This window comes from Euphorbia lathyris, chromosome 4, assembly GCF_963576675.1.
Source record: "Euphorbia lathyris chromosome 4, ddEupLath1.1, whole genome shotgun sequence".
In the NCBI taxonomy this organism is placed as follows: Eukaryota; Viridiplantae; Streptophyta; class Magnoliopsida; order Malpighiales; family Euphorbiaceae; genus Euphorbia; species Euphorbia lathyris.
The window spans coordinates 60,885,946-60,911,140 of NC_088913.1; the positions used below are offsets into that span (position 1 = coordinate 60,885,946).

Here is a 25,195-nt window from a genome sequence, read left to right on the forward strand (position 1 = left end):
TCTATTCTTCTGTATAGTCTTGTCTTTAGGAATATATAATTGCTTACAGCTGTAGATTAACCTACCATATACTAATATATAGCTAGGTTTTGTACCTTACATATATTTACAAAGTATTACACCTATTCACAAATATTTAGCCAAGAAGTAGGAAAGTCCAATAAATAATTAACATTTTCACTGCACGTTTTCTTTAAAAGCACTTTGATGAACTTCTTTTAACTTTTAAATCTATAAAATGAAAAATCTTATCAAAATTTTGACAGTGTTAAAGTCAGTAACTTGGAATAAGGCAGAACATGGATTTGATTATAAAGTATTTTTAAAATAACCGATGATTCTTATAGTTCATAATACATACATATAAAAAAAAAAATTCTTGAAAGAAAAAGTCAACTGTAAATAGAAACACTCTTCTCATTCCTTCCTGCACAGTCTTAAATCTTAAACATAATAAGTCAACTCTGCTCCATTCTTCTCTGATTCTCCAAAGATCCACAACCATGGCCACACCCAGAATCCTTCTCCTCTCCTTCTGCACTTCCATCCTCGTTCTCTTCACCATCTTCTGCTTTACACCTCTCTCTTCATCAACACTTATTGCAAAAGCTCTATCAATCTTTGACCACAACAGTGACAACACGGCTGTTGTTTCTTCTGCCTCAATCAATCCACATCACAGGCAGAGGTCAAAGGAGGGGAAGGAGCTCCATCCGCGGCTCGAGGCTGATGAAAAGGACGTGGTAGTATTGACAGAGAAGAACTTCACTGAATTTATTGCTAAAAACCGATACGTGATGGTGAAGTTCTATGCCCCATGGTGTTACTGGAGCAAGAAGCTAGCACCAGAATATGCTGCAGCTGCTACAATCCTCAAGTCCAGGGCTGTTCTTGCAATGGTAGATTGTACTCAAGAAGCAGGGTTAGGAAGGAAGCTCCAAATTCAGGGCTATCCCACTATGCTTTTCTTTGTTGGTGGAGATGAAAAGATTCAATATGAGTTTCTTCTTGACAGGACCAGGTAAGGTGTGCTGTCTTGGTTATCATTTTATTGCTTGATTATTAAATTAAATTGTTATTTCATTTTCCTCTATAGGGATTCTATTGCCAATTGGGTATATCAGAAAATGAACAATTCTGTTCAAAATTTGACATTATTGACATCGATTGATGAGGCAGAACGTGTATTAGCATCAAACTCATTAATAGTTTTGGGATTCCTACATTCTTTACAGGTATCCTTTTATTTGCTGTTATAAATTCATTATATTTGTTTAGGGGATGTTGATGATTTCATGTTTGTAAAATGTAATCCTTTATAAGCATTGTTCATTTGTGCTCTTCTTGATTGTGCAGTTATATAAGCCCCCAAATTTGATTCCTTGAATATTGACAGGGTGAAGAGAGTGAAGTGCTTGCTGCTGTTGCAAAGCAGAATACTGATGTTAACTTCTATCAAACTGCAAATGCTGAAGTGGCTAAGTTGTTCCATATTGAACCGCAAATCAAATGCCCTGCACTTGTTATCTTGGAAATAGAGAGTGGAAATCATACCCATTTTGTTTATGGTTAGATTCATCAATATTTTGGATTTCAGATTCCAACTTTGTTTTCCACTTGATTGATTGTCTTCTACTTTTCGCTTGCTGTTGCAGACGGTCAATTCACCATGTCAGCAATAGCAGATTTCGTATCTACATATAAGCTTCCTTCAGTCATCACTTTCACAATAGAGGATGCTCCTATGAAACAGGCAAGCTATTTTCTTTTTTTATGAAAATAGATTGTATTAATCATCAAAAGGAGCAAAAAACACACTAAAACAAAGGCAAAAGCCTTACACCCAGAGAAAACCCTTCCACAGAAACAAATAAAACACCCAGCAACTCAGAAAAACCTACAGCATCAACAAAAACGGGAAACAACCCTTAAAAAAAAAAAAAACAGCCCCACATTAATGCCACAACTCCCAATTACATAAAGGAGAGCTAGAATTGCAATTCCTGCTTAGTACTTGAGCCTCAACACAAGAATAAACATTGTTGAGCACTTTATGAGAATCAAAAGCCTTTTGACTAAAAACGACTTCATTTCTTTCTCTCCACAACCAATACACTGCTGCAATCAGAACTAACCATTGAATTACAGCATTAATAGAGTTCCCTCGTGCCCTTCTAACATACCAGCTAATAATTCTACGCCAGTTATACATGTGCATTGAATCATATGGCATATGGAAACTATACATAAGTTTTCTCCAAATATCTGTGCTCATTTGACACTTAAAAAATAAGTGAGCAATAGTTTCATCTTTCCTTCCGCAAAGCTACATTTAGAATCAATAGACATATTCCATTTATTTAGATTAGCCTTAACAGCTGAGCGAACCTACCTCGAAGCACAAACCCACAGAAAGAAGCTACTGTTAAGAATGTGCCTGTAACCCCACGTAATAATCCACCTAAGGCACTTTATTCTTTTTAGGAACTAAAGCAAGATAAACACTTTTCACAAAATATAACCCGGTTTTAGAATGTTCCCAAGTAACAACATCCTCTTCCACCGCTATGCTATAAACCACGAATAAACCTGCAAGATATTCCATATATGTCATAGTGCAAATATTTTGTTTTCTTAGATGTTTGTAATTCAGAACTTACTTTATGTTTATTTGATTAGTTATGGCTTTTGATTTTGACACCCGAACAATCATTGAAGTTTATCTCAGTATTCAAAGAAGTAGCAAAGTTTTTCAAGGGAAAGGTGTTTATAAGTTAATATATTTTACTTCTTTTTTCTCAGCAGAAGACATTGTGATGAGCAAGAATCAAATGTAAGAAATATCTTGTGATGAGCATAAGATGGCCTAATATTGGACATTGTGTTAACCTTCTGATGCAATCCCTTGTTGTTAATTTCAGTCATTGAGTAAGCTGGCAATGCTGATTTTATCTTAAAATTGTGAATGCCTCGTATATGCATCTTGTTGGAGTATGTGGACAGCATTTTCTTCTTGGAATTGTTATTGCAGCTGTTTTCTTTTGCCTAAATTGATTTCATCGAACTTTATGTTTCCTGAAACATTTTCAACTTTCTATGCTCCTGTCCTGTCAAAGCTGTTCCTGCATTAAATGTAATACTAGATTTTGTTTATAAGTTATATTATTGAAAGATATTGTGCAGTTTATACACCATAAAATGACATTTTAGTTTCTTTTTTTTATCATGTTTTCTTGTAATGATTTCTCCTAGAAACCTATGTTGCATGAAATCTTGATTTTTGAAAATTTCCTATGTTTCAATTGTTGAAATTTTTATAAATCAAACATTACATTCTGTGGAGTGACGGATTTAAGATTCACTAACAGGAAATGTTCCAATGCTTATAAATTGTTCAATGGAGTTTTCTGATCCCAATGGAGATCGACCCCTACATTTATCTCTGATTTTGGATCACATTTTTATAATTTAATAAAATTAAGTACTTAGTCATTCAATCAACATTAGATTGTATATATGCAACAAACCGATTTTAGACCAACAACAACAACAATTCAATTAAAAAAAAAAAATCAATGAATATCTGTGCTTTTTGGCATGTTATACTATCAACCGGTTTTAGACCAACAAAAACAACCATTCCAATACAAAAAAAAAAAAAAAAAATCGATGAACATTAAAATTTACTAAATTCACCAAACACAATTCATAAAAGTCACCAGATCAGTTCATACTTAAGTGAAAACAAAACCCCTAATGTTAATAATACTTGCAAATTGAAAGAGCAAGATTTACCTAACTCAGCACATCCATAATAGTTCCACTAAATATATTCCCAGCTGCAAGGAATTTCAAGTGTAGCTAAGAGAAAAACTCACCTAAAAATCAATGTAGTGAACTAACAAAGTAAAAATACAAAAAGAATGAAATATGACAAAACCAAAAGAACACGACATATGAACAATATTCCAAATAAATGTAAAGCTCTTGCTCGGCACCATATACATTCTTATTCCAGCAGCTCAACAACTTTAGCAAGAGTAAATCTGATGATTATTACAGTATAGATAAGGAAAATGAACAATAAAACCCTGGTAGATCGAGGAAGAGAACAAATAGAGCTTACCATTTCTATCTTTCGATTTCAGAAATGAAGATTTGCATGTAGAAGCTTCCATGGAGTAAGGCAAGAGAGGGATGCTCGAGCTAAAATGAATTATCGAGCTCTAGAGAGAAACCTAATTTACTATATAGTGTCATCCTATGATTACGTTTTCGGTTAAAATATAGTTTTCTTAACATGACAGACCTGTGTCATCCTAAAACCACATGTACATGAGGGGGAAATTGGTCCTATATGGACCCCTTATGGTATATTATGGAAGATATGTGGAAGAGTAAGATGGATTGAGATGGATTGTAGAAGAAGAGTGGAATGAATGATAAGAAGACTCGTAGAAAGATCCTTAGTATATAAGAAGACTCGGAGGAAGATCTGTGGAGAAAGAGTACTTTACGCTTAATCTTTAAGAGAACAGAAATTTAAATTATTGTTTCGAAAAAACAATTAGATGATAGGAAAACAAATATCTAGCATATATCTTATGTTGCATAGTAATGTGTGAATCTTTTGTAAGGTTTCTCGGCAGGGGGGAACCAGGGGGGTTAGGGGGGCTCGAGCCCCCAGCAGGCGGCCGGAGAATTGAGAAATTTTTTTTTAGTAATGGTGTCTGGTAATATTTTGGAGAGAATTATATTGACTATATGTAGTATTATTTCAATGTTTAAAGGTAGATATTAAAAAGTTTTTATTTATTTTTATTTTATTTTTCAATGATTATAAAAACATGTTACCATTATTAATTAATTTAAATGGACTCTTTATTTTTATTTTAATAACACGTTTGAATTCATTTTTAATATGTCTTTACCATTAAAAAAAAATAGACATATTTAATATTCATTTTTATTATATCTTTACCATAAAAAAGTAAACATGTTTAATTTTCTATTAGTTCAATGCTCTAGTTTCTAAAAAAAAAGATAACATTTTTACAGTTTTAATGTGTTGGAGGCTAAAAAAATTTTGTCCAACCCTAACGGGCTGGACTTTAAAAATTTACCGTCAACCGCACAGTTAATTTTGATTTTTTTTGACGTTTTAAATTTTTTTTACTGATATGTTTGAGTCCCGGGTCATCCGGGGTCCTGGTTCCGCCACTGTTTCTCGGGACATTCCGCTTCAATTCCTCGAGACCAATCCATAAAATGATATTGCCATGTTATAACTTTGTAATTGATGTGATCTTCGAGTCCTATCAGCTCAATGATGGTTTCTTATACACTAGAAGTGTTACAATCAATCTCAAACACATTAGGATAGTGATAAAACTTAATTCTATTTTTATCACTCTAGAATTTTATCCTTATTCTAGAGATAAGATATCATGAATCTTATATAGGCTCACAACCAATCACAGATAAATATAAATTTTAACATTACTATAGTTAAACTATCATATTTCCACTAGCTGCACTAGGTTAGCTATAATTATAGACTAAATAATTATTACCGTATATGTTAAAAACAGAAATAAATTAATGCAAAATTAATCCAAAACATTTCATATATATATATATATATATATATATATATATTATTATTATTATTATTAAACAATTTCAAGATTTGTCAAAGCAAGAATAACAAATTGAGTTGTCAAGCTGGCTGGGCTACCATTACAAAGTAGTGTATATATAAGGTATAATTACATAGAAATTTCGTAATGGATGTGTTTGTGGACAGCTACTTGCCGGCAGCTAAGTGTCCACTTAAAAAAGTTAATTTCCAAACTATAGATTACAGGTTAAAAACATTTTATTAATGAGGATAACGATGATATTTACTATGTAAATTATCATAAAATTTGTTTTTCTTTTTTAGACTTTTTGAACTTGCACTACTTATAACTTCCCACAAATTACAACTGATTTATCAGTTTTTACAATTAATCTAACAATGACAATGCATCTTAAACTTCTGTGTTTCTTAGTTACACAAATTATTGAGTGCACATATTTAACAAATTCTCATCGATCATTACCCGTAAGGTTCTTCGAATTTGATTCTGCACCAAGTCCTAAAATAGCTGCTCCTATGCCTGCAGCTGCACCAGGTGCTCCTATAGCACCAATATTTCCTCCTCATTCTGCACCTGTAGTTGCTCCTCCTCTTCCTCTGGGAAAACCACCACAAGCATTGCCTCCTAATCTGCCACCGATGAAAAGTTCAGCGCTTTCGGGTTCAGGTGGAATGAATGGGGGAAAGAAGGCTGGAATAGTGGTTGGAAGTGTTGCAGGTGCTGCTTTGTTGGTTGGTGGTGGAATGATGTACAAGAAACGCCGCTCTGATAAGAGACTCAGGTTGCGATTAGCGTCTATGCAACCGGTATTTCAGGTGGCTATGACTGACCTTTCACCTGGACATCACAGTACAGCATCTCCGAGGGAAAAATGATGCATGCAGCTGGAGACTAAAAATGTTGGTGTACATGCTTTATCTATTTAGACCAACTACTGGTGCGCTAACAGTAGTGTTCACCTGCACCTTGAATGACTAAATTTTAGTCATTCACCGTTAGATTCAATCTTATTTAGTCATTCAGGGTCCAAGTGAGCATTACTGGTTGCGCTAATACGTACTACAAGTTTTGTGGTAAATGTGACATACATAGGACATGCAAGCATGGATAATTGTATTATAATTTTAATAATTTGTAACTTTAGTAACATGTTTGTAGTATTTTATTTTGAATATTTAAGTAGCTTAAGAAAATTCAATCAGGAAACTTTGGGTATAGCTTCATTTTTTTTGTTCACTTTAACGATCAAAATAAATATATTCTCCTTTTTGTATTTTGAATTCATGTTGAAAATGATTTTGTTAAAAATAAATTAAGCTAAAAATGAAAGCTACGTAAACAGAGATTGATGTTTCTTTCATACAGTTGTTCAATTGAAATGCTATAAAAAAAACACAAGAAAGACTATAGAAAAACCCTTCAAAAAATCAATTTATTGATAATAATTCGTAAACTTATTACAAATTATAATTTTTAGGGTTTAAATATCCAAATAAAGTAAGCAAATAATAATTCATTATCTTCTTGGACTCGCAAGGATTAGAAAGTAAAATTCCAAGCTAAAAGTAACACACCTGTGGAAAAAAGTCCATTAGCGACGTGTGTCACCAATGATCTCGTCTGGGCGATGCAAATGACAGGTCATTTGCATTTTGCATCAAAAATGATCTTGTTATTTGCAACGTGTTTTTTGAAATCGTGTCACAAATACTATTAGTTTTCTTAAAATGTTCCAACAAGAAATTTGGAATTCCATGAATTCCTGAATTTTTGAATTCACATAATCATATTTCAGCAAAAAAAATTTGGAATTTTGTGAAATCTATTCTGTGTATTGTAGAATTTCTATAATTTATGTGAATTCCAGAAATTATTGAATGAATTCTCTAATTTATGACTGCATAACAATGGTTTCAAAAACAACATAAACTGAAAAAATATATCAAAATTAAACTTGTGACCGTTTACAGAAAATTCAGTAGAATCTCTTTATAAAACGGACATTTCATAGCATAATTAGGGATAATTAGGGTCAATTCTGCGTAAAAATACACGCTTATTAGCTATGCAATCATATTTAAGACACCAAGTACAATAAAATAAGCAATGGGAATGAAGCACCGATGTCTTCATAGCTGCTAGCAAATAACCTTTCCCAAACATTTTTACATTTGAATAAAGTAATTCACTATGAATTTGCTGTAAGTTCTTAACAAATAATAAAATTTGGTTAGATCGGGTATCAAATCCAATGGAGTAGTATTGCAAGTATTAAACTAATAAGATTTATACCATTATTTAGGTGACTTAAAAATGAAATTTGTTTTCTAATTTAAACCTACTCGTGCCTAATAAAATAGAATGTCATTTTTAACTCATCATGTGTTTTTAATTCCACAAATTAATAATAAGGTTGTTAGCACTCAAATCCTCGACCGTTTGATCCAACAAACGGCTCCGATACCATGTTATGAAACCGATTGAACTAAAAGCTCTACCTACTAATTTCTGCTTCAATCTCTACTTTCAAGTAAGGTCCAATAATTTCTTTTCGATATACTTTTGATATATGTTTTATTAGATTGTCAAGCAACACTAATTAAGCAAAACCAAAAGTGGATGGTATAGCATGAAAATTATTCAACATTTGTCAAAGCAAGAAAGACTTTTACGTTGTCAACCTTGTTACATGTATTATTCACTGTATTAATGATATAAAAATGTCAAAGCAAATTCTTGGATTTCTCTTTAACATGCAAACACAAAACAACAAACTAAGACCATGAAAATGGCAAGAACAAAAATCAAAATCCAATTGTATGATCATCTTAAACTTGTCAATTCAAGAAGATATCCATGGAATGTCAACCTTGTTGGAGCAATTTTCTTATTGGAATTATTAGCTGTAGGCCGGCATATACTAGATGATCGTCGTTTACTATGTTGTTTTGCTGTTTTCTTGTGCCTAGCTTAATCAATTTCATCGATCCCTTGTTTTTCTTCAAACATTTTAAACTTCTTCATATCCTCATAAAGTTTCTCATCATCAGCCACAAGAGCTAACACTTTCAATTAGGTTATAAAAAATGAAGCTAAAACAGTGTTTCTTTCTCATCCTATTGCTTCACTACACAGTTTCAGCCACATGTAAAGAAGCAAGGTTTTTCGAATTTGCAGCTGGACCCTTTCCTGATGGAAACCTCGGCGCACCTGTTCCGGCTCCGATAAATACAGTACCTGTGCCGGAACCAACACCAGAACCTTTTTCACCTCCGCCAGGATCAACTCCTTCTCCATCAATTGCTCCACCTCCACCATCGGGGAGTTCAGGATCTTCCGGGGGATTGAACGGCGGACAGAAGGCGGGGATAGCGATAGGAAGTATAGCAGGGGCTGGGCTGTTAGTGTTTGGGGGAATGATATACAAGACACGTCGCTCTAATATCAGAAGAGCGAGCCTTGCATCAGCGGCTAGGACACCTATGCTCTGATTTCATTGTTCTCCTTTTTAATTTGATTGTGCCTCGTAGATCGATATATTAGAATGTCATAAACCTCTTTTCATTAATTTTGCCTTTTTAAAAAAGAATTACTGCATCATTTTTTCTAGTAAAGTTATGAGAAATTTTTTAGTACAGTGCTTTATTAAACCTTATTAATAAAAACATAACATAATATTTTGAATTTCTACTCTAAAATTTAATAAACACACATTTAATCGATGAATGACCAAATTTGGTTATTTAGGATCCAAGTGAATACTACTAATAATTGTAAAACTTTTTTCTTTACCAATTACTTCTCAATGAGATTATACGCATTTCATTTTTTATTAATGGAATTCATTGCACCCGATTCATTATAGAACTTCCCCGCTTATCCTTATAATTATTTTTAATCCACATCATAATTAAATAATAAATAAAATGTCTTAATATAAAAAAACTAATAAAAATCAAAGTCACGATTAATTAACTGGGGAATAAGGTTTAAAATTTGCCCTCAATGTTTTTAGAAAAGTGCATATATATGTCTAATATTGAAATTGTACAAATTTACCCGTATGCTTGATGCAATACTCGATCATTCTCTTCTTCTCCTTTGGAAATTGTTGCCTCTATCTTCGTCATCACCTCGTAGGGTTTCCCATATAGTTGGTGCCTATTTATTCAGTTCTACCAATCTTACTTTTCCACTATTGTATACAACTACCTTCTATTTATAGACCGCTTGTATCATGTAATCCTAAAGCTGGCAGGATTCTATATCCTCCTAATGATGCCTTGGGTTCATATTGCTTTGGGTTCTATTATATAAGACCATAATGTCTCTTAATGACCCAATCTTTACTAGTATTATTGTCTCCACAAACAGTATCTATTGAATCATACCCTCACATTCTGCTGCATCATTAATAGTGGGAGATTACTGCATATGTAATCTGGATCTCAGTTAGATCCTCAATCAACCTCTTATCCAGGTTCCTTCTATTAACTCTTCATCATTTAAAATATTGTTAATCTAGTATATTAGGAACAATACTATATGCGGCTTTATTCACCACGAATAGATGCATGCATAATGCTTCATTCGTACATATCCTGTTTACCAGGGCCGTCTCAAGCATTTTGGAGGCCCTAGACTTATTGTGCATTTTTTTCCATATCTAAATCTAATAAAATCAATAAATATTAAATAGTAAAATTAATAAATTATTAACTACAATTCAAGTAGTATAATAATAACATAAAGCTAAGAAATTATTATTCTTCTTGCTTTTGTACATGTAAAATCGAGTTTTCTTTTATATATTTAAAATAAAGTTTCTTCTCACCAGTCATGCGAGAAGCAAGCAGACGACAAAATATTAATTTCTGGAAATTAATCTTGGACGGTTGAACTTGAACCTAATCGCAAGATTCTATGGAAAGAAAGAGAAGAATTTATCTTCGAGATTAAAAATTGGGGGAGTCGCGTATTTATTATGAATTACAGGCTTAAATCACTATTTGGATATCGATTGATCCAAGGAATCTTGTCATTTTGATCTATCCAAAATTTTATCATTTGGCCACTGAACTATCCCAATTGGTGAAATTTCAATCCAATTTAGATGGAAACTTAATAGAATTATTGACATATGATGATATTTTGATAACTAGACTTGATAAATTTTAGTTTATAGATTTGTTTTCTTGTTTTAATCTCATTAATTATTTGGGTAAATCAACTTTAAAACGTACGACATATCAAGCCCATATGTTGAAATATCATCACATATCATAAGGAAACAATTTTATCAAGACTTCATCAAAATTAAATAGAATTTCATCAATTTGAATAGTATATGGTCCAAATGTGACCAAATGATAAATTAGTGGTCAAATATTAAAATTTTAAATAAATCAGAGTCTAAATAACATTTTATATCAAATTACAAATTGTAATTTATAAGTGCATTTCGTCTTGTAATTAAAAAAATAAAAAATTTAAAAATCACTACAATAACAAAATAATAGTTTATACATTGTTTCCAAATATGAAAAAAAGTTCAGAAAAAATAAGTATAGGTGTTGTCAAAAGAAAGAAAAAAAAAATAAGAGAAAAAATGAACTAATAAATGTTGATCCAAAGAATCATCAAAATTGAGTGAAATTTCATCAATTTAAATAGTTTATGGTCTAAATGTGATCAAATAATAAATTAGTGGTCAAATATTAAAATTTTAAATAAATCAGAGTCTAAATAACATTTTGCACCAAATTACAATTTATAAGTGAATTTCATCTTATAATTTATTAAAAAATTAAAAATTTAAAAATAACTAAAATAATAAAGTAATAATTTATATATTCGTGTTGTCAAAGAAAGAAAGAAAAAAATAAGAGAAAATGTGAACAAAAAATTGCTAATCTAAGGAATCAATCCCTCACCCTTATAAACATCTCTATTATGTCTTTACCATTCAGCCTAGCAGTCTCATTTGTTATATATTTAAATCTATATACCTTTTAACTATAATTTTTTTTAATAATTATCAAATTTTAAAAAAAATTCCGATCGGAGGTCCCCGTAAGTCGGAGGCCCTAGGCGGCCGCCTAGGTGGCCTCCCCCTGGAGCCGGCCCTGCTGTTTACTACTGAGAGAGCAAAAGGGATCTTTTTGGTCCTTTTGAATGTTTCTTAACACATCTTAGTTTATTTAAATTATTTAGTCTTTTTCATAAGTTAATTGAAGGGCGAGTCTCTCCTTGTAAAAAAAAATGAGATGCTTCTTCCCAAAGAAACGAAGCCTACACAAATTCCATACGGGTCATTCGGCTTTTGCATCACTGTCACATTTCTCAACCACTCTACGTGGCCCTTTTCTCTTGTGAAACCATCATTTGGCCATTTTTTTTATCTCTTGTCCCATGACTCTCTGCTTTTTAGGTGCACAATTTCTCCTTCTCTAGGCCATTGATTTAGCTAGTGGATTAATATCTTATCTGGGTGTTATGGCCTTTAAGAAACTAGGATCTCGATTATAAGGCTTTCTTATGTAAGAATCATATCTCTTGGTATTAGGAAAGATGGATCTCGAATGTAAGGCTTTCTTATTAGGAGGCCCAGAATATGATCCTTCAGCTATCACATTATTTACCCCTTTTAATTTCTTAGTCTCTAGTTGATCCTTATCTCATTCGGATCCGTATTTTTGGTCTAATTTTTTGATAAAATAGTCTAGCTTGCGCTTTTCCATTAACCTTTTGATCTTCTTTCCAAGGTCCGTATAGTTCTCAATAACATGACCACTCATCTTATGGAAACAATAATAAGCCTTTGCATTCTGGCCATAGTGCTCTCTGACCTTTTGAATTAGATTTTTGATATCTTACTTAATCAGGCCTTTTTCAATCCATATCAACACCTCATTCTTTGATGTGTTGAGCAGTGTCTATGGTGATAAACTCTCATTCCCTGGATTGTTGGAGGATCTTTTCGAGGGTACACTAAGAGAGATGTAGTTTTGGCCTTCCTTATTGCTCTTCTCAGGATGCACCTCATTAAGTTGATCACAAGTCGTGTTTTGAGTCATAGACTCCAGAAAGGTCGGAAAATCAACTTTCTGAATGCTTAAACAAGTTCTATTAAACCTATTCATTTAATATCTCCCAAAGATTCCCATGAACTCTATTGAAGGTTGTGTATTGATTGCAAAGTAGTGACTGGTGGAATAGAGGCTATAAACTTGGTAAAAGCAGTCACTATTCAATTGTTCCCAATTATGGATGGATCATGATCCAAAGATTGGAACCAGTATGTCATAGCTTCGATCAGTGTAGTTGAAAATATTCGGCACATAGACGCCTCGTTGGCTCCACATACATCCATAAACTCCTTGTAATTCCTTACATGAATAGTGGGATATGTATCCCTTTTATATTTTGGCAAACTGGGTGGCTTAAACTTCTGATCCATTGGCAATTAACGATGCTGACAGGGAAGGGTTAATCCTTGCTTATCAATACTGGTTTATTCATAGCCACCATATACCTCTATAAAGTATAGCAACAACAACTTTGTCCTATCATGCCCTTTAGGTACTAAGATCTGGATTCACCACATTGGTCGGGCCAATCGTGACTTGGGGTATGCCAACTTCATTGGATTCGCCCGTAGTGGGGGATGAACCAATCTAATAGAAAGTGGAAAATCCTTGCATCATTCGATATCTGAACCCTGTATAGAGATATAACCAATAATATATATGGTGGATAAGTTACTTACTGGCGGGAATCCACCAAATGGATGGTACATGTATGAATTCACAATGTTTGGTACCGATTACCCATATGCATCACATCATCTATGGAACGTTGGACAGTTGGTCTAATAGTCGCAATAGTCATCTTAGAGGTTGGATGATGAATTATAGGGTCATCCCTAGGCATGGGAAAGAGGGGCCACCTGCCCAGGGCCCAAGGGAAAGAGAACACTAAAAGAACAATACATCATTTAAAATGCAATACGAAAATAATCATAAGTCTAAACAAATTGCAACACGAATCTAAGACACATAGGAGTGAGAGGTTCAAAAATAACATTTTTGTAAAAAAATAAATACAAAAACTAAAATCTTAATGATAATTATAATCTCCAGGTCTAAACAATCACAACACACAATTTTATAACTACATTTTCTTATAATAACTTTTCGTACCTTGATTCAGATTATGTTTTTCAGAAATATAAGTGTTGCAAATAACTTTGCTAAATATGTTGATGTCGGCACTTCTTGAGTTTGTCAAAGCAACAGATTGTTATCCAAATATTTCAATTGTTTTTCGAACCGTCCTAACTATACCGACGACCATCGTATTTGCTGAGAAATTATTTTGAAGTTAAAAGTATTGAAAAGCTATTTGAGATTATGAACGTTACAAGAAAGGTTGAATGCTTTGACCATTTTATGTATTGAGATAAATATGTTAGAGCATATTGATATCGACACTATTATTAGTGATTCCGCATCTAGAAACTATCAATTAAGTCCTTCAGGGCTTTTTGCCTTCCGTGCGTGCGACCACCATTTATTGCCTCTAACTGGTGCGTTGTCCCATACCATTAGGATGGTGATAGGTGGCAATACGGGGCACAAATCTCTAGGCCGTCTTCACCTACCCTATAAAAGTGATTTTCTTCTACTTTTACGGGTTTTACTTTTGCTCTTCTTACTTTCATCTTTCTTCTATGGGCTGATTTGCCAACATCGATCTTACACGCTCGGCAACAGATAGACCTAAATCTCGTGCAATAGACTCCACGACTTGTTCATTGAAAGATGGTGGTGAGAATTTATGTGCCGAATGGACTGTTCCATCTTCCAGGATGGTATTGTGCCCTATAAAAGTCCTATTATTTCTAGTAGAGGGTGGACCAGAGGTTCCTCTATTGGAGGGTGGAACAGAGGTTCCTCTAGTGGGAGGGGTTGGTCCTTCCGATGTCATTTTGTGTTCGTGGTGTAAACTCTATTAATCTTAGATTTCCACCTTCACCGCACCAGTTGATATCTCACAGAATTTCCTTCACCGAAATGCTTCCTTGTGAGGCGCCATTAGGTTCGGTCGGGGACACTCTGATGCTTAAGTTAGTAATAATTCTAGAGAGAATAAACAGTAAGCACAAAGTAGGGATTATAAAGTGTACCTAGAATACCTTATAGTGGAGGTATTTATACTGGTTTCCATAACCATCGAAGTAGTTCCTCATTCAATGCCCTTTAATTTAGTTTAATGGTACATTCTTTATGTCTGACGGTTAGTGTTTTTAATGTACCGTTTAATGCTATTAATTGTAGCGGTTTTCCTGATAACGGCTTGGTGACACTATGGGCGGAGCTATCTTAGATGGCGTGTCCATGTCTGCCTGGCAGATGTGGGTCCTTAATGGCGAATGGTATTTACAAGGCGGATCCACGTGGCAAGGTCTTTATGGCATGTGATTTCTAGAATACGCCTTAGCCTTGACTCGGCGGATCTTCTCTGGTGGCGAATCATTTCTTTACCATTTGATCATTTATTTTATGGATATTTATGGTTATGCCCCATGGATAATATTTGGATGTTATCAGTAACCTTAATCCCATTGTGCTACAACCAACCAAAGTTTGAAGAATGTTGCTTATTTGTACCCATGACATTAAACTAGTGGATATCTGAGATATTTCTACTCTTCTTCCGAGTTGGGTTACTATCTTGGCCAACACCACAAGGAATGTGTTTTCATCCCCCTGGTCTCATGTCTGATCGGACCCACTAAAGGAGTCTGTAGATGGATTCCTTTGAAGGGTTAGCTTATAGAGGAACGTCAGAGTTGTATATATTAATTTGTGACATCTTCAATTTGTACTTCCTCCCTCACGTTTTGGGAACCTCCATCAACATGTGTTGTTGCTAGAGTCGATGAAGTCAAGGTAAATCTTGGCTCCACGGTCACCACATCAATGAAAATTTGTGTAGATTTTCGATGTACTAATCTCTAAAGTGTCTCACTGTCTGAATACTTTCCTGCAAAATATAATATAATAACATATTATTCAAAATTTATCCATCTATTCTATTTTTAAACCTCAATTTGATAAATAACCTATATCTGCATCGAAAATTTTCGGTATTATAATTTCTATTTTGCTAATTTGGTTTTAAATAAAATTTTGCTAAGTTTTGGGTTATAGGCAGTGTTTTGAAAACCGGACCGGACCGGCCGGTCGAACCGGTCGAACCGCGAACCAGTCAAGTGTTCGATCCGATTTTAGCTATATAGGTTCAACTATATTAAACCGCATCAAACCGGGGTTGAACCGCGAACCGGTGTTGAACCAGTGAACCGGATTGACCCTGGTTTTTTACCATTTTTTTGAAAAACATATTGAATTAAGGAAAAAATTTAAAAATTAGGTAGAGAACAACCTCTTTAATAATTGGTGTTAATTAATTTAATTTTAATCTTAATATTATGTTAAACTATGGGTTTGATTTTAGATGTGTGAATTTTTAATTAATGTGTTAAATTAAGGATTGGTTACCGATGTGTGAATTTTTATATTATATGTATGAATTTTTAATTTTTAATTAATATATTAACTTAAGAATTGTTTATTATATATATGAAATTTTTAATTTTATGTTCAATGAACCATCATTTTATTTTATATATATATATATATTTATTTTTTATCCGGTTGAACCATTCCGGTTGAACCGATTGAACCTATTGAACCTTAAATCAGTTGTCTCACCGGTTCAACGTCCGGTCCGATTTTCAAAACATTGGTTATAGGTATATTTAGGTAAAAAGAAACACTTTAAATTATGCCTTTTTCACTGATTCCCGTTAAGCCAATTGTCCTTCAACTTCTAGTTCTATAATGGAAGGTAATATGGGTATTTGGGTAATTTAAGTAGTTACATCTTGGTTTGCAATAATAAAGTGTTCGGGTCGATCAGTTTTTTCACAATCACACATACGCACTTCTCCCCCAATTTTGGATCCAAAAGAGCTCCGCTTCTTCAGGTCAGTTTGATGATTCTCTAATTTTCTAGATTTTCTGCTATTCCTTTGCCCACCCTTTTCTCTGCTTAGACAATTCTACTTGACATTCGTATAATCATCATTTTTTTCTCTGTATTTTCGGCCCATCCACGTCTTTAGTAAAAGATAATTCGTTTCTTCATCGCTTGATCCTCAAATCCTCAATTGGATCTGTAGCATAATTGTTAATTTTTGGGTGTAAAACCTTTGGTATGGCATGGCTGGATTTGATGTACACTGTTGTTCAAATTGGTTGCTATTCCGTGGTTTACTCTTTGAAGCCGAGATTTAGTAGATTCATACGCAAGTGTTAGAATTTCGATCAGTAAGAAAAGATTATGGCTTAGATCAGTTCTTTTTTGTTTTTTGTGGTTGTCATTATTTTATAGAGATAATGCAATTTTTTAAGTTAGATATAACAAATTGAACTTACATGATATAGTCAATCGCCACTCAATTGCTTTTCTTTTGACATTAGAATTAGAGGAGGAAAAAAAAAGTAATTTCTGGCTTCTTGAAATCACAGTTTTTCTTCAGTTTGGGTTGGTTTGATATATTACTTTTTGAGTCCTAAATTGGCTTAGCTATTTTGTTTATTTTTTGGATTCAAAACGCTAACCAAATTAAGAAGGGATATTGAAACAACAAAGTAATTCAAGTTCTAGTGTGCCAAAGCATTCTTTCATAAACTTATACTTTTCCTCAGAATCCTCATAGCCATATTCTGGTTAAAGATTTTTTTGGCTTTTTATTCCTGTTTTCAAATGATGTTTGGCTAGGTTAGGCATAACTATTTGACGTGTCAGCATATCTTCAGTAGGCAGGCATTGATGTTACCTTCCCTGCCTCCTTGTGTGGATTTGGGTGTTATCAATCATGCCCATGTTTTGTGTTCTATCTTTTGACTTTGATTCTGCTATTTAGTTACCGAAGCTTGTTACCTAGAAAAATAAAATCAAGCACAAAAACTTTTGACTTCATACAAGCAAAAGCTTGTTTGCAGTGCAAGCTGTATAGGTGCTTCTGGTTGTATTTTGTTTTAATTTATCTGATTTGAGTTTTAAATGGTATATATACAACTAGTTTGTATAATGGAACCATTTTCTTGTGTAAGTACTGCCTGTCCCTGGGATTAGAAGTATTCTCCAAATTTGTGTAATCCTCCTCACTGATAATGTTGTTGGAATGCATCCTTAGACAAGCCATTTGACCGAGTCATGTAACTTGCTTTCATATTCTCTGATTGCAGTAATTCCTCAAATTTCAGTGTTCGATTCATAGTTGCTAGAAGAATGGATAGCAACAGGGGTCAAAATGGAATTCAACTACTGCTAGCCGCAGAACAGGAAGCTCAGCATATTGTCAATGCTGCCAGAAATGGTTAATATTTTCCCTTTTGTTGGCATGTTATTGAAAATTTAAGTTTGTCTATTTTGTTAAATGAATTTACTGGATGACATTTTTTATCTTTCTTTTTCTACCCAGCAAAAATGGCTAGACTGAAACAAGCCAAGGAAGAGGCTGAAAGGGATATTGCTGATTTTCGCACTCAGATGGAAGCTGAGTTCCAGAGAAAACTTGCAGAGGTTAGAATCCCAAAAAAATAACAGCATTAATATTTTTTTTTTCTTTTTTTTTTGGCTTTACCTGGGGAAAAAAATTAAAGGATGTATGGTTTAGGTCATATTGGTTGCATTCTCAAACATTATATGTTAAGTTTATATCTATCATAATTTTGCAATATAGCAATGAGAATGGGAAATATGAATCATGTTGCAGATTAAATCATTATAGTCTATTTCCCTAGTATCATTTATTTTTTATGGTTTTGCTATTGAAATAAGTGAATTTTAGATCAGCTAATCCCCTCTTGAGGGATATTGTCATATTATTGCATAAAAAGAGCTGACTGAAACCTGCTAATTAACATCAAACAGAGCAGCGGGGACTCTGGTGCTAATGTGAAGAGACTAGAGGGAGAAACAGCAGAAAAGATTGGCCAACTCAAGATAGAGTCATCAAGAATATCCCATGATATGGTAACCATGCTCCTGAAGCATGTGACAACTGTGAAGAACTAGTGAGCTTGCTAGCCTCAGAGACTCTTTCTGTGTTTATTACTTTGATTTAAATATCGGTGGTGTTCCGGATTGGTGAGACTGCATGCGTTTCAGTTCTCCCTGGGATATTTATTTGTACAATTGTAATGCTTGGTAATGTTTCTTCTATCAAATAAATTATCTTGATATCTTAATTGCGCAATGAGAGTTTACTATATTTCTTTGTTGATACTTGTTTGGAGCAATTTTCGATTCCATTGAAAGCACGATTTTGTATATTATATTTACATTCAAATGCTGGTTAACTGTTGTCGATGCGGTTAGAGATGGAATGCCGAGAAATCCTCCAGAAACTGCTCCACAACTATCCCACAAGCAAATATGGCTACTCCAACAAGTGCAGGTCTTGATTGCCATACCGCGTTTTGACTCTCTCTGTCATTCATTGCCCATGCCATAGCTGGTGGAAGAACTCCATACAGCATTGCCATGCAGTATCCTCCCTATTCCACATTCCAAGTTTTCATTAATATTCAGAATCATTAATTCTTCGCAACATGCTTTAGCTTAATCTGGACATACCGCAAAATCTGTAGCAGGAGAGACTGCATCTGGAACTGTGATCGAGACTAGTAGTGTTGGAGCAATAACTATTGCCATTGCTGTAAAACTTATTCTATTTCTTTCCCACCAAGAACTCGTCCCAGATGGCATTTTTGGTTCCTGAAATAATATTAGTATAAGAGTCATGCTGCATGATATACAGAAGAACACTTGCACTTCTGTATGTCTCATTTCACCTGAAAAATCTGTGCAGTGGAAAGATTCTTGAGTTGCTCCTTGAAGAACTCGGAGAAGCCCAAGAGTGTTCCGATCAGCGAGGTTCCTACTGCGAGAAGAGAGAACGCCTCTACCATGTATGAAACTCCATTCCCTCTTTCACTAGAACAAGGGAACTGCGGGATCTTTATGATACTCGAGACGAAGAAAGTCATGAAATTATAACCAACAAATTGAGTAAGAAAGCAGACCTCATCAGGAGTTGTACAGGATCAACAACTTGAGCATTATCGGCAGAGAGACCAAGAGCAACTGCATCCCAAACAAGCAGTGCTAGCAATGGCACAAAACTTCCAAGCAAAACTGAAGCTCTTAGTCTCCTCAAATCATTACCCAAATAGGCACAGAGAACTGCAGGAAGTAACAGTAATGACAAAACATCTGAGGCATTCTGAGCAGCTTAATGAACATGAGATTGAAATGTTTACCGGGCGCCAAATCGTGATAAACTAATGAAAAGATTATTACAGGAATTGTAGCAGGGACATTTCCCCAATCACTTCTTGCTTCCGTTCCTGACCACTCTCCATATACAACTGCTATCACTTCAATAGCTACCAGCAAACCTGCATCAAATCTTTCACCATTTGCATTCACATAAACATAATGAACTCGAGACCAAACAGGCGATAAGATGAATTATTTGCTTTTTACCTATCATGGAAGAAGTGAGCCATTGATTGAGTTGATCAGTAGCTGCAGAGCCACCAAAGGAGATAAGCAAAGTGAAAAGAGCAGTGAACAAGCAGCCTGAGAGTGATTGAGGAAGATTGGTGAAATGGAAAAGGAGCTCTCCAAATTTGGAAGTATAGGCAATCATTGAAGCATAACCCAAGAAAACATAGATCAAAGTGGCTAAAGTTCCACCAAAATCTCCTAGTGTCTCTTGTGCCATTGTCCTTATGGATATCACATCTAATTCTCCTTTTTCATCATCGACTTGTCTTTTTCTCCTCAAACCCACATTGATTTCAATAAGTAATAGTGCTTCAACTAAGAGAAATCCCCAACATGCTATCATGGCTACTGAACTTGGAATAATTCCCTACAATGTGGAAATGCAATCATCACTCAAATTTATTTACTTGTGATACTATATTTCATTACATTAATATATCAAATTTCTACTTTCTAGATAATTCTTCAAGTACCCTCTACACCAGTTAACATATAGGTGTTGTTGGAGTGCACTATCTTACTGCCATTTCATTGTTCATAGAGGTGTATTTTCACCATCATTCCAAAACGAAGGTTGCACATCAACATTGCCTCCATCATGCCTTGGAATTTATCAATCTGATATCTTCATCAACTATCCATTACTTACAAAACTTTAAAATTTGTTTATTCTACTTCACACTATTTGGCTATTCTATTTCAGTTCTGGAACATTTGACCATTGTACTTCCATTTTTTTTTTCAAAAATTGACCATTAATGGATACTCATGTGATGGTTTGACTATATTTTGATTCTTTTTCATAGATTATTTCGGCTTAATACATCTCTACCCTGCACACTTGTCTAGAAAAGTCAATTGTTCCTTTATACTTTGAAAACGTTTGATTTACTCACTGAACTTGCTTATAATGACCCGTTTTGTCTTGATTCCAGATTGATCAACAAGAAGGAAAATGGAACTATTAACCCTCTAAAATGACATATTATCCTCATAAACACTCTTACAACATCTACCAGTCTCTGAACTTATTTAAAATGCACGCATTTCAACTTAGTCCAAAATCTGGTCTTGCTTTGCCACTCGAACTTTTAGAGCTTTTATTTGTCAACAACTTCAAGGGATAAATAAGACGTTTTCAAAATATAAATGACTTTTGACGTTTTTCGATATGTACATGGGACTAGAGATATATTAGGCCTTTCTTTTTATATTTTCACTCCAAGTAGACAATGAAAGTGTTTGGTTAGTATCGAGACACAATGATATTTCGGAAGAAAATCAACTAATTTCTATTAATAAACAGTAAACACCTGATATTAGATATAAACAATTTAACCAAACAAGCTTATAATCAAGGGCCTCATTTATACAAAAATTAAATTTGCTAACAAGATAGAAGTAGGGGAACCAAATTCCAAGAAAAGGAAATCAAATTTTATCTTCTTCCTAATATTCATACCCTAATCCCTTATCATGAACTCCTAATGAACATATTATTAGAGCTTCCTAAAATTGTGAGTTACAAACTACAAAGTTTTAAAATTTTGCCAAATATCAAAGTTTAGCATGTGATAAATACCAAGAAAGCTTGCATCTTTATATATGGTGTGGGTAAGAGAAAAGAGAATTACAGCAGGAGAAGCTTTAGTGGGTAAAGTAAGTATGCCAGAACCAATACTAGTACCAATAATAAGAGCAACAGCACCACCAATACTTCCTTTCTTCTTTTCTTCTTCATCCAGATCCGCCATGGAAACTTTCTTTGCCTTTGTTACAACCCAACTTCTCTGCTGCTGCTGCTGCTGCTGCCATTTGTAGCCTTGATAGGCGCAGCTGGGAGGAGGAACATAGTAAACTCATGGTTACCTTTAACATATTTATAACATTCATTTAACATAGTAGAAAGTAGTATTGTACATTCTTTTCAAGTGCTTCAAGCAAATTTTTGTGCTTCTGATTTGGTTTGTTGATGATCTTGTCCTTGTCCATGCTGGAATTAATTTTGCACTTGTTCCATGGATTGTTTTGGGGTACAAGGAAGGCATGGAGTTTGCATCCATTATAGGTAGCTGAAAGAGAGAAAGAGAGAAGGTATGAAATGAATGGACAATAAATGCAAGTTCCCCATAAATCTTGGAAGTGGACCATTTGCCAGGATATTATTGGTCCTGATGTTTTTTTTTTTTTTTTTTTTTATGAAATGCTTGTAATTTTATTAGATGAAATATAAAAAATAAAAAGTACAATAAACAAAATATAAGAAATAAAACCTCACATATTTATATTATAAAAAAAACCTTACATAATTACAGATTAAAGCCACGAAGAGATAAAAATGACTACAAAGAGTAAATAGAACCCATAAAAAGGATAAAAAAATACAAAACAACAATATATTTTTCGTAAATCCAAATCTGTAGAAAGACATCCGCAATCCAAACTTTATCTTTTACATCATTCCAAACATTCAGATCAAAGTCATTTTTTTTATTGCAACCACGTAGATTTATTGATCTACGGACAAGATAAACCATTTCCGCTCTTCTTAAATCCGAAAAAAAAAACATAAACCATAGAATAATAGAGAGCAGATATAATCAGACGGATAAAGAGGTCTGATGAAATATATGAGCACAGACTAAAAAAGCAATAAAAAGAATACATAAATCTAATCCAGTGTGAGGAGAAAGAAGGAAGATCATTCATCATTCTCAAAATAGATTAACAAAATAGAAAGATTGACGGAATGGAAGAGAAAGGAATAAGAAAAGGATTTACAGTTTTTTTTCTTGGTTTGCTGAACACTTTAAATTTTTGTATAATAAATTTTCTCCGTCTAAATATTCTATTTCGGTATTTTTGAGATAACCCAAACCACAACGTTATTTTCACTCGAAAAAAGTTTTGAATTTTCTTTACTCCTATGCTATATTTTTTTTTTCTCCAAATGAATTAGATGCAAGAAATTTGATTAGATAAAAATTATCTTCACCATGTCATTAACTTCAATAGTGATACCAAATTTATTTATTTTTTGACTTCAATAATGTCACTAAATTTTTATTTTTTTACATCAAAAATCACAAATATCATTTTTCCATAAAAAAAAACTCTACAATCTTCAAAGTGTCAAAGTACGAAACAATAAGTTTTTGTTTTGAAATTTTCCAATTTTATTTATCTAGTCTACTAATTGATAATATTAGTGAAAATTCACAGCACAATAATCCAAATAGTTTTCTGGAAAGATTCAGTTATTTATTCTTGCAAAATAGAGATGAGTCGAGCTCCGGCAAGGGACTCTCCGACGTTGAAGTTGGTGTAGGCTTTCTGATAATAGTCAATCAACAAAACAACAATAATGTGACATATATAGTAAAATATATACATTGTGCATATAGGAGCCCTTTATAGGCTTGTAAGAATCCTATTTAGATTAGGATAATACTTTCCATCTTTAGTGTTTAGGAAGAAACTCAGTCTGAAGTGGATATTATCTCTTTATCAAATTAGGAAAGAATCTTAGAGATGCTTGATTCCTCTAAAATAGGAGTAATCCATGCGGGTGCTAGATTTCTAAATAAAATATGACTCAATTATCCTTATTACGAAACATGTGTTCTAGAAGCATGCTCCGGATGTTCGGTCCATCATAGAAGGTCAAATACACTCTTAATCGAACCAAAAATGTATTTTGTTGTTATGATAAGTTCTCCCCACAAGCCTTGTCTAGTCTTTTAAGGCTAGTAGACACCTTTGCGATTGTCAAGAAGAATAGCCATCTTTGAGAATGTTCCTTACCCTTTCCAATAGTGACACATATTCTGACATTCACTCGAAGGAAACGAACCATTTTCTTTCCTTTATTTAAAGAGATTCAAAAAGGAATTGTATATTTACAACATCTTTTATTCCCCTTTTTGGAGAACAAGTTTCTTCGTCTTTTTTCCCCTTTGAGCTTTCACCTTCTCAAGAATGATGATGTTCTTCACCTTCATTCTTCATCCTTTCTTTGTGTTTTGTGCATAGAATGTCGCAATTCACTCAATTACCCAATGAATCATTTACCCACAACTATGATGCCCACCGGTTGTTTATAGATTACCAAAAGGGTAGTGAATAACATTAGACAAAATGCGCCCATCGTCTTTCCATCTTCTAGTTTGGAAACCTTATAAAACCCCTTAGTAAACTAGGGAATGACATCCCTGAAGAATCTAAGGCTTGAAAGAAGATGGCCCCGTGATTGAGGCCATTTTTCTGTCATTACAAAGGACACCATTGATTCCAAGTTTCAGATATCTCTTAGCTATATGCTCAAATGTATACTAGCATGGCACACCTGCCACCTAATGGATACTTCTCCATGATACGGATTTATGACAAAAGAGTTTATTTTGAACTTAAATCAACAAAGAGATTCTCAAGCTAAACTTAAAGAAGTCGTGAAACTCCTAATATTCTAGAGCTAAACCCGTAGGAATCAAAGATCTCTATTAATAAGAGGGATGAACCCTAATACTTCTCAAAGAGAAAGATGTAATTTGATTGATAAAATTTATGTCTTACAAATAAATAGATGAACTTATATCATCTTCAAAACCTAAATAACAAATTACATAAAAGCCAAACCACATAAGTAATTAAGGGGATAAGGGCAAGGGGTAAAATGGGATAAGTGTAAGAGGTGGCAAGCTTGTAAATAAACTGAGGGTAGGAGTTGTAAATAAAGAGTGGCAAACTTATAATTATGATAAAGTTAAGGCTTGTTGATTAAGTAAAGCCACACGCCTTGTGGATTAAAAATCAGAAACTTCGGGAGTTTGTTTTCTTCTAGCCACAGGTCGTATGGGTGTTTTGTTGACAGTTCTCGTTCTTTCTCTTGGGGTCACACATCGTGT

The 25,195-nt window shown here is 33.8% G+C and overlaps 3 protein-coding genes across 7 annotated transcripts; 2 read left to right on the forward strand and 1 right to left on the reverse strand.

Annotated features, from left to right (window-relative positions):
- The first annotated feature begins 497 nt into the window (after positions 1 to 497).
- Positions 498 to 3,216, forward strand: LOC136226705 (protein disulfide isomerase-like 1-3). Of its 3 annotated transcripts, none has more exons than XM_066015330.1 (6): positions 498 to 1,021; positions 1,097 to 1,235; positions 1,397 to 1,568; positions 1,656 to 1,753; positions 2,803 to 2,833; positions 2,922 to 3,216. In XM_066015330.1, exons 1-5 carry the CDS (start codon positions 504 to 506, stop codon positions 2,815 to 2,817), a joined length of 942 nt encoding a protein of 313 aa, XP_065871402.1. In that variant the 5' UTR covers positions 498 to 503; the 3' UTR covers positions 2,818 to 2,833; positions 2,922 to 3,216. The 3 variants fall into 3 exon arrangements, with proteins under 3 accessions (XP_065871402.1, XP_065871404.1, XP_065871403.1); XM_066015332.1 differs by having other exon boundaries at positions 2,806 to 2,833; XM_066015331.1 differs by having other exon boundaries at positions 2,806 to 3,215.
- Positions 3,217 to 16,537: 13,321 nt separating this feature from the next.
- LOC136226509 (V-type proton ATPase subunit G1) lies at positions 16,538 to 19,004 on the forward strand. 2 transcript variants are annotated; one of them, XM_066015029.1, is made up of 4 exons: positions 16,538 to 16,695; positions 17,963 to 18,093; positions 18,199 to 18,299; positions 18,651 to 19,004. In XM_066015029.1, the coding sequence occupies exons 2-4, from the start codon at positions 18,006 to 18,008 to the stop codon at positions 18,792 to 18,794; spliced, it is 333 nt and encodes a 110-aa protein (XP_065871101.1). In that variant the 5' UTR covers positions 16,538 to 16,695; positions 17,963 to 18,005; the 3' UTR covers positions 18,795 to 19,004. The 2 variants fall into 2 exon arrangements, with proteins under 2 accessions (XP_065871101.1, XP_065871102.1); XM_066015030.1 differs by having other exon boundaries at positions 16,578 to 16,695; positions 17,981 to 18,093.
- Positions 19,005 to 19,093: 89 nt separating this feature from the next.
- LOC136226508 (uncharacterized) lies at positions 19,094 to 22,403 on the reverse strand. 2 transcript variants are annotated; one of them, XM_066015026.1, is made up of 8 exons: positions 22,212 to 22,403; positions 21,926 to 22,127; positions 20,268 to 20,658; positions 20,042 to 20,179; positions 19,805 to 19,964; positions 19,574 to 19,715; positions 19,356 to 19,496; positions 19,094 to 19,276 (listed from the first exon to the last, which is right to left on the reverse strand). In XM_066015026.1, exons 1-8 carry the CDS (start codon positions 22,352 to 22,354, stop codon positions 19,094 to 19,096), a joined length of 1,500 nt encoding a protein of 499 aa, XP_065871098.1. In that variant the 5' UTR covers positions 22,355 to 22,403. The 2 variants fall into 2 exon arrangements, with proteins under 2 accessions (XP_065871098.1, XP_065871100.1); XM_066015028.1 differs by having other exon boundaries at positions 21,979 to 22,127; positions 22,212 to 22,353.
- Between the last annotated feature and the right edge of the window lie 2,792 nt (positions 22,404 to 25,195).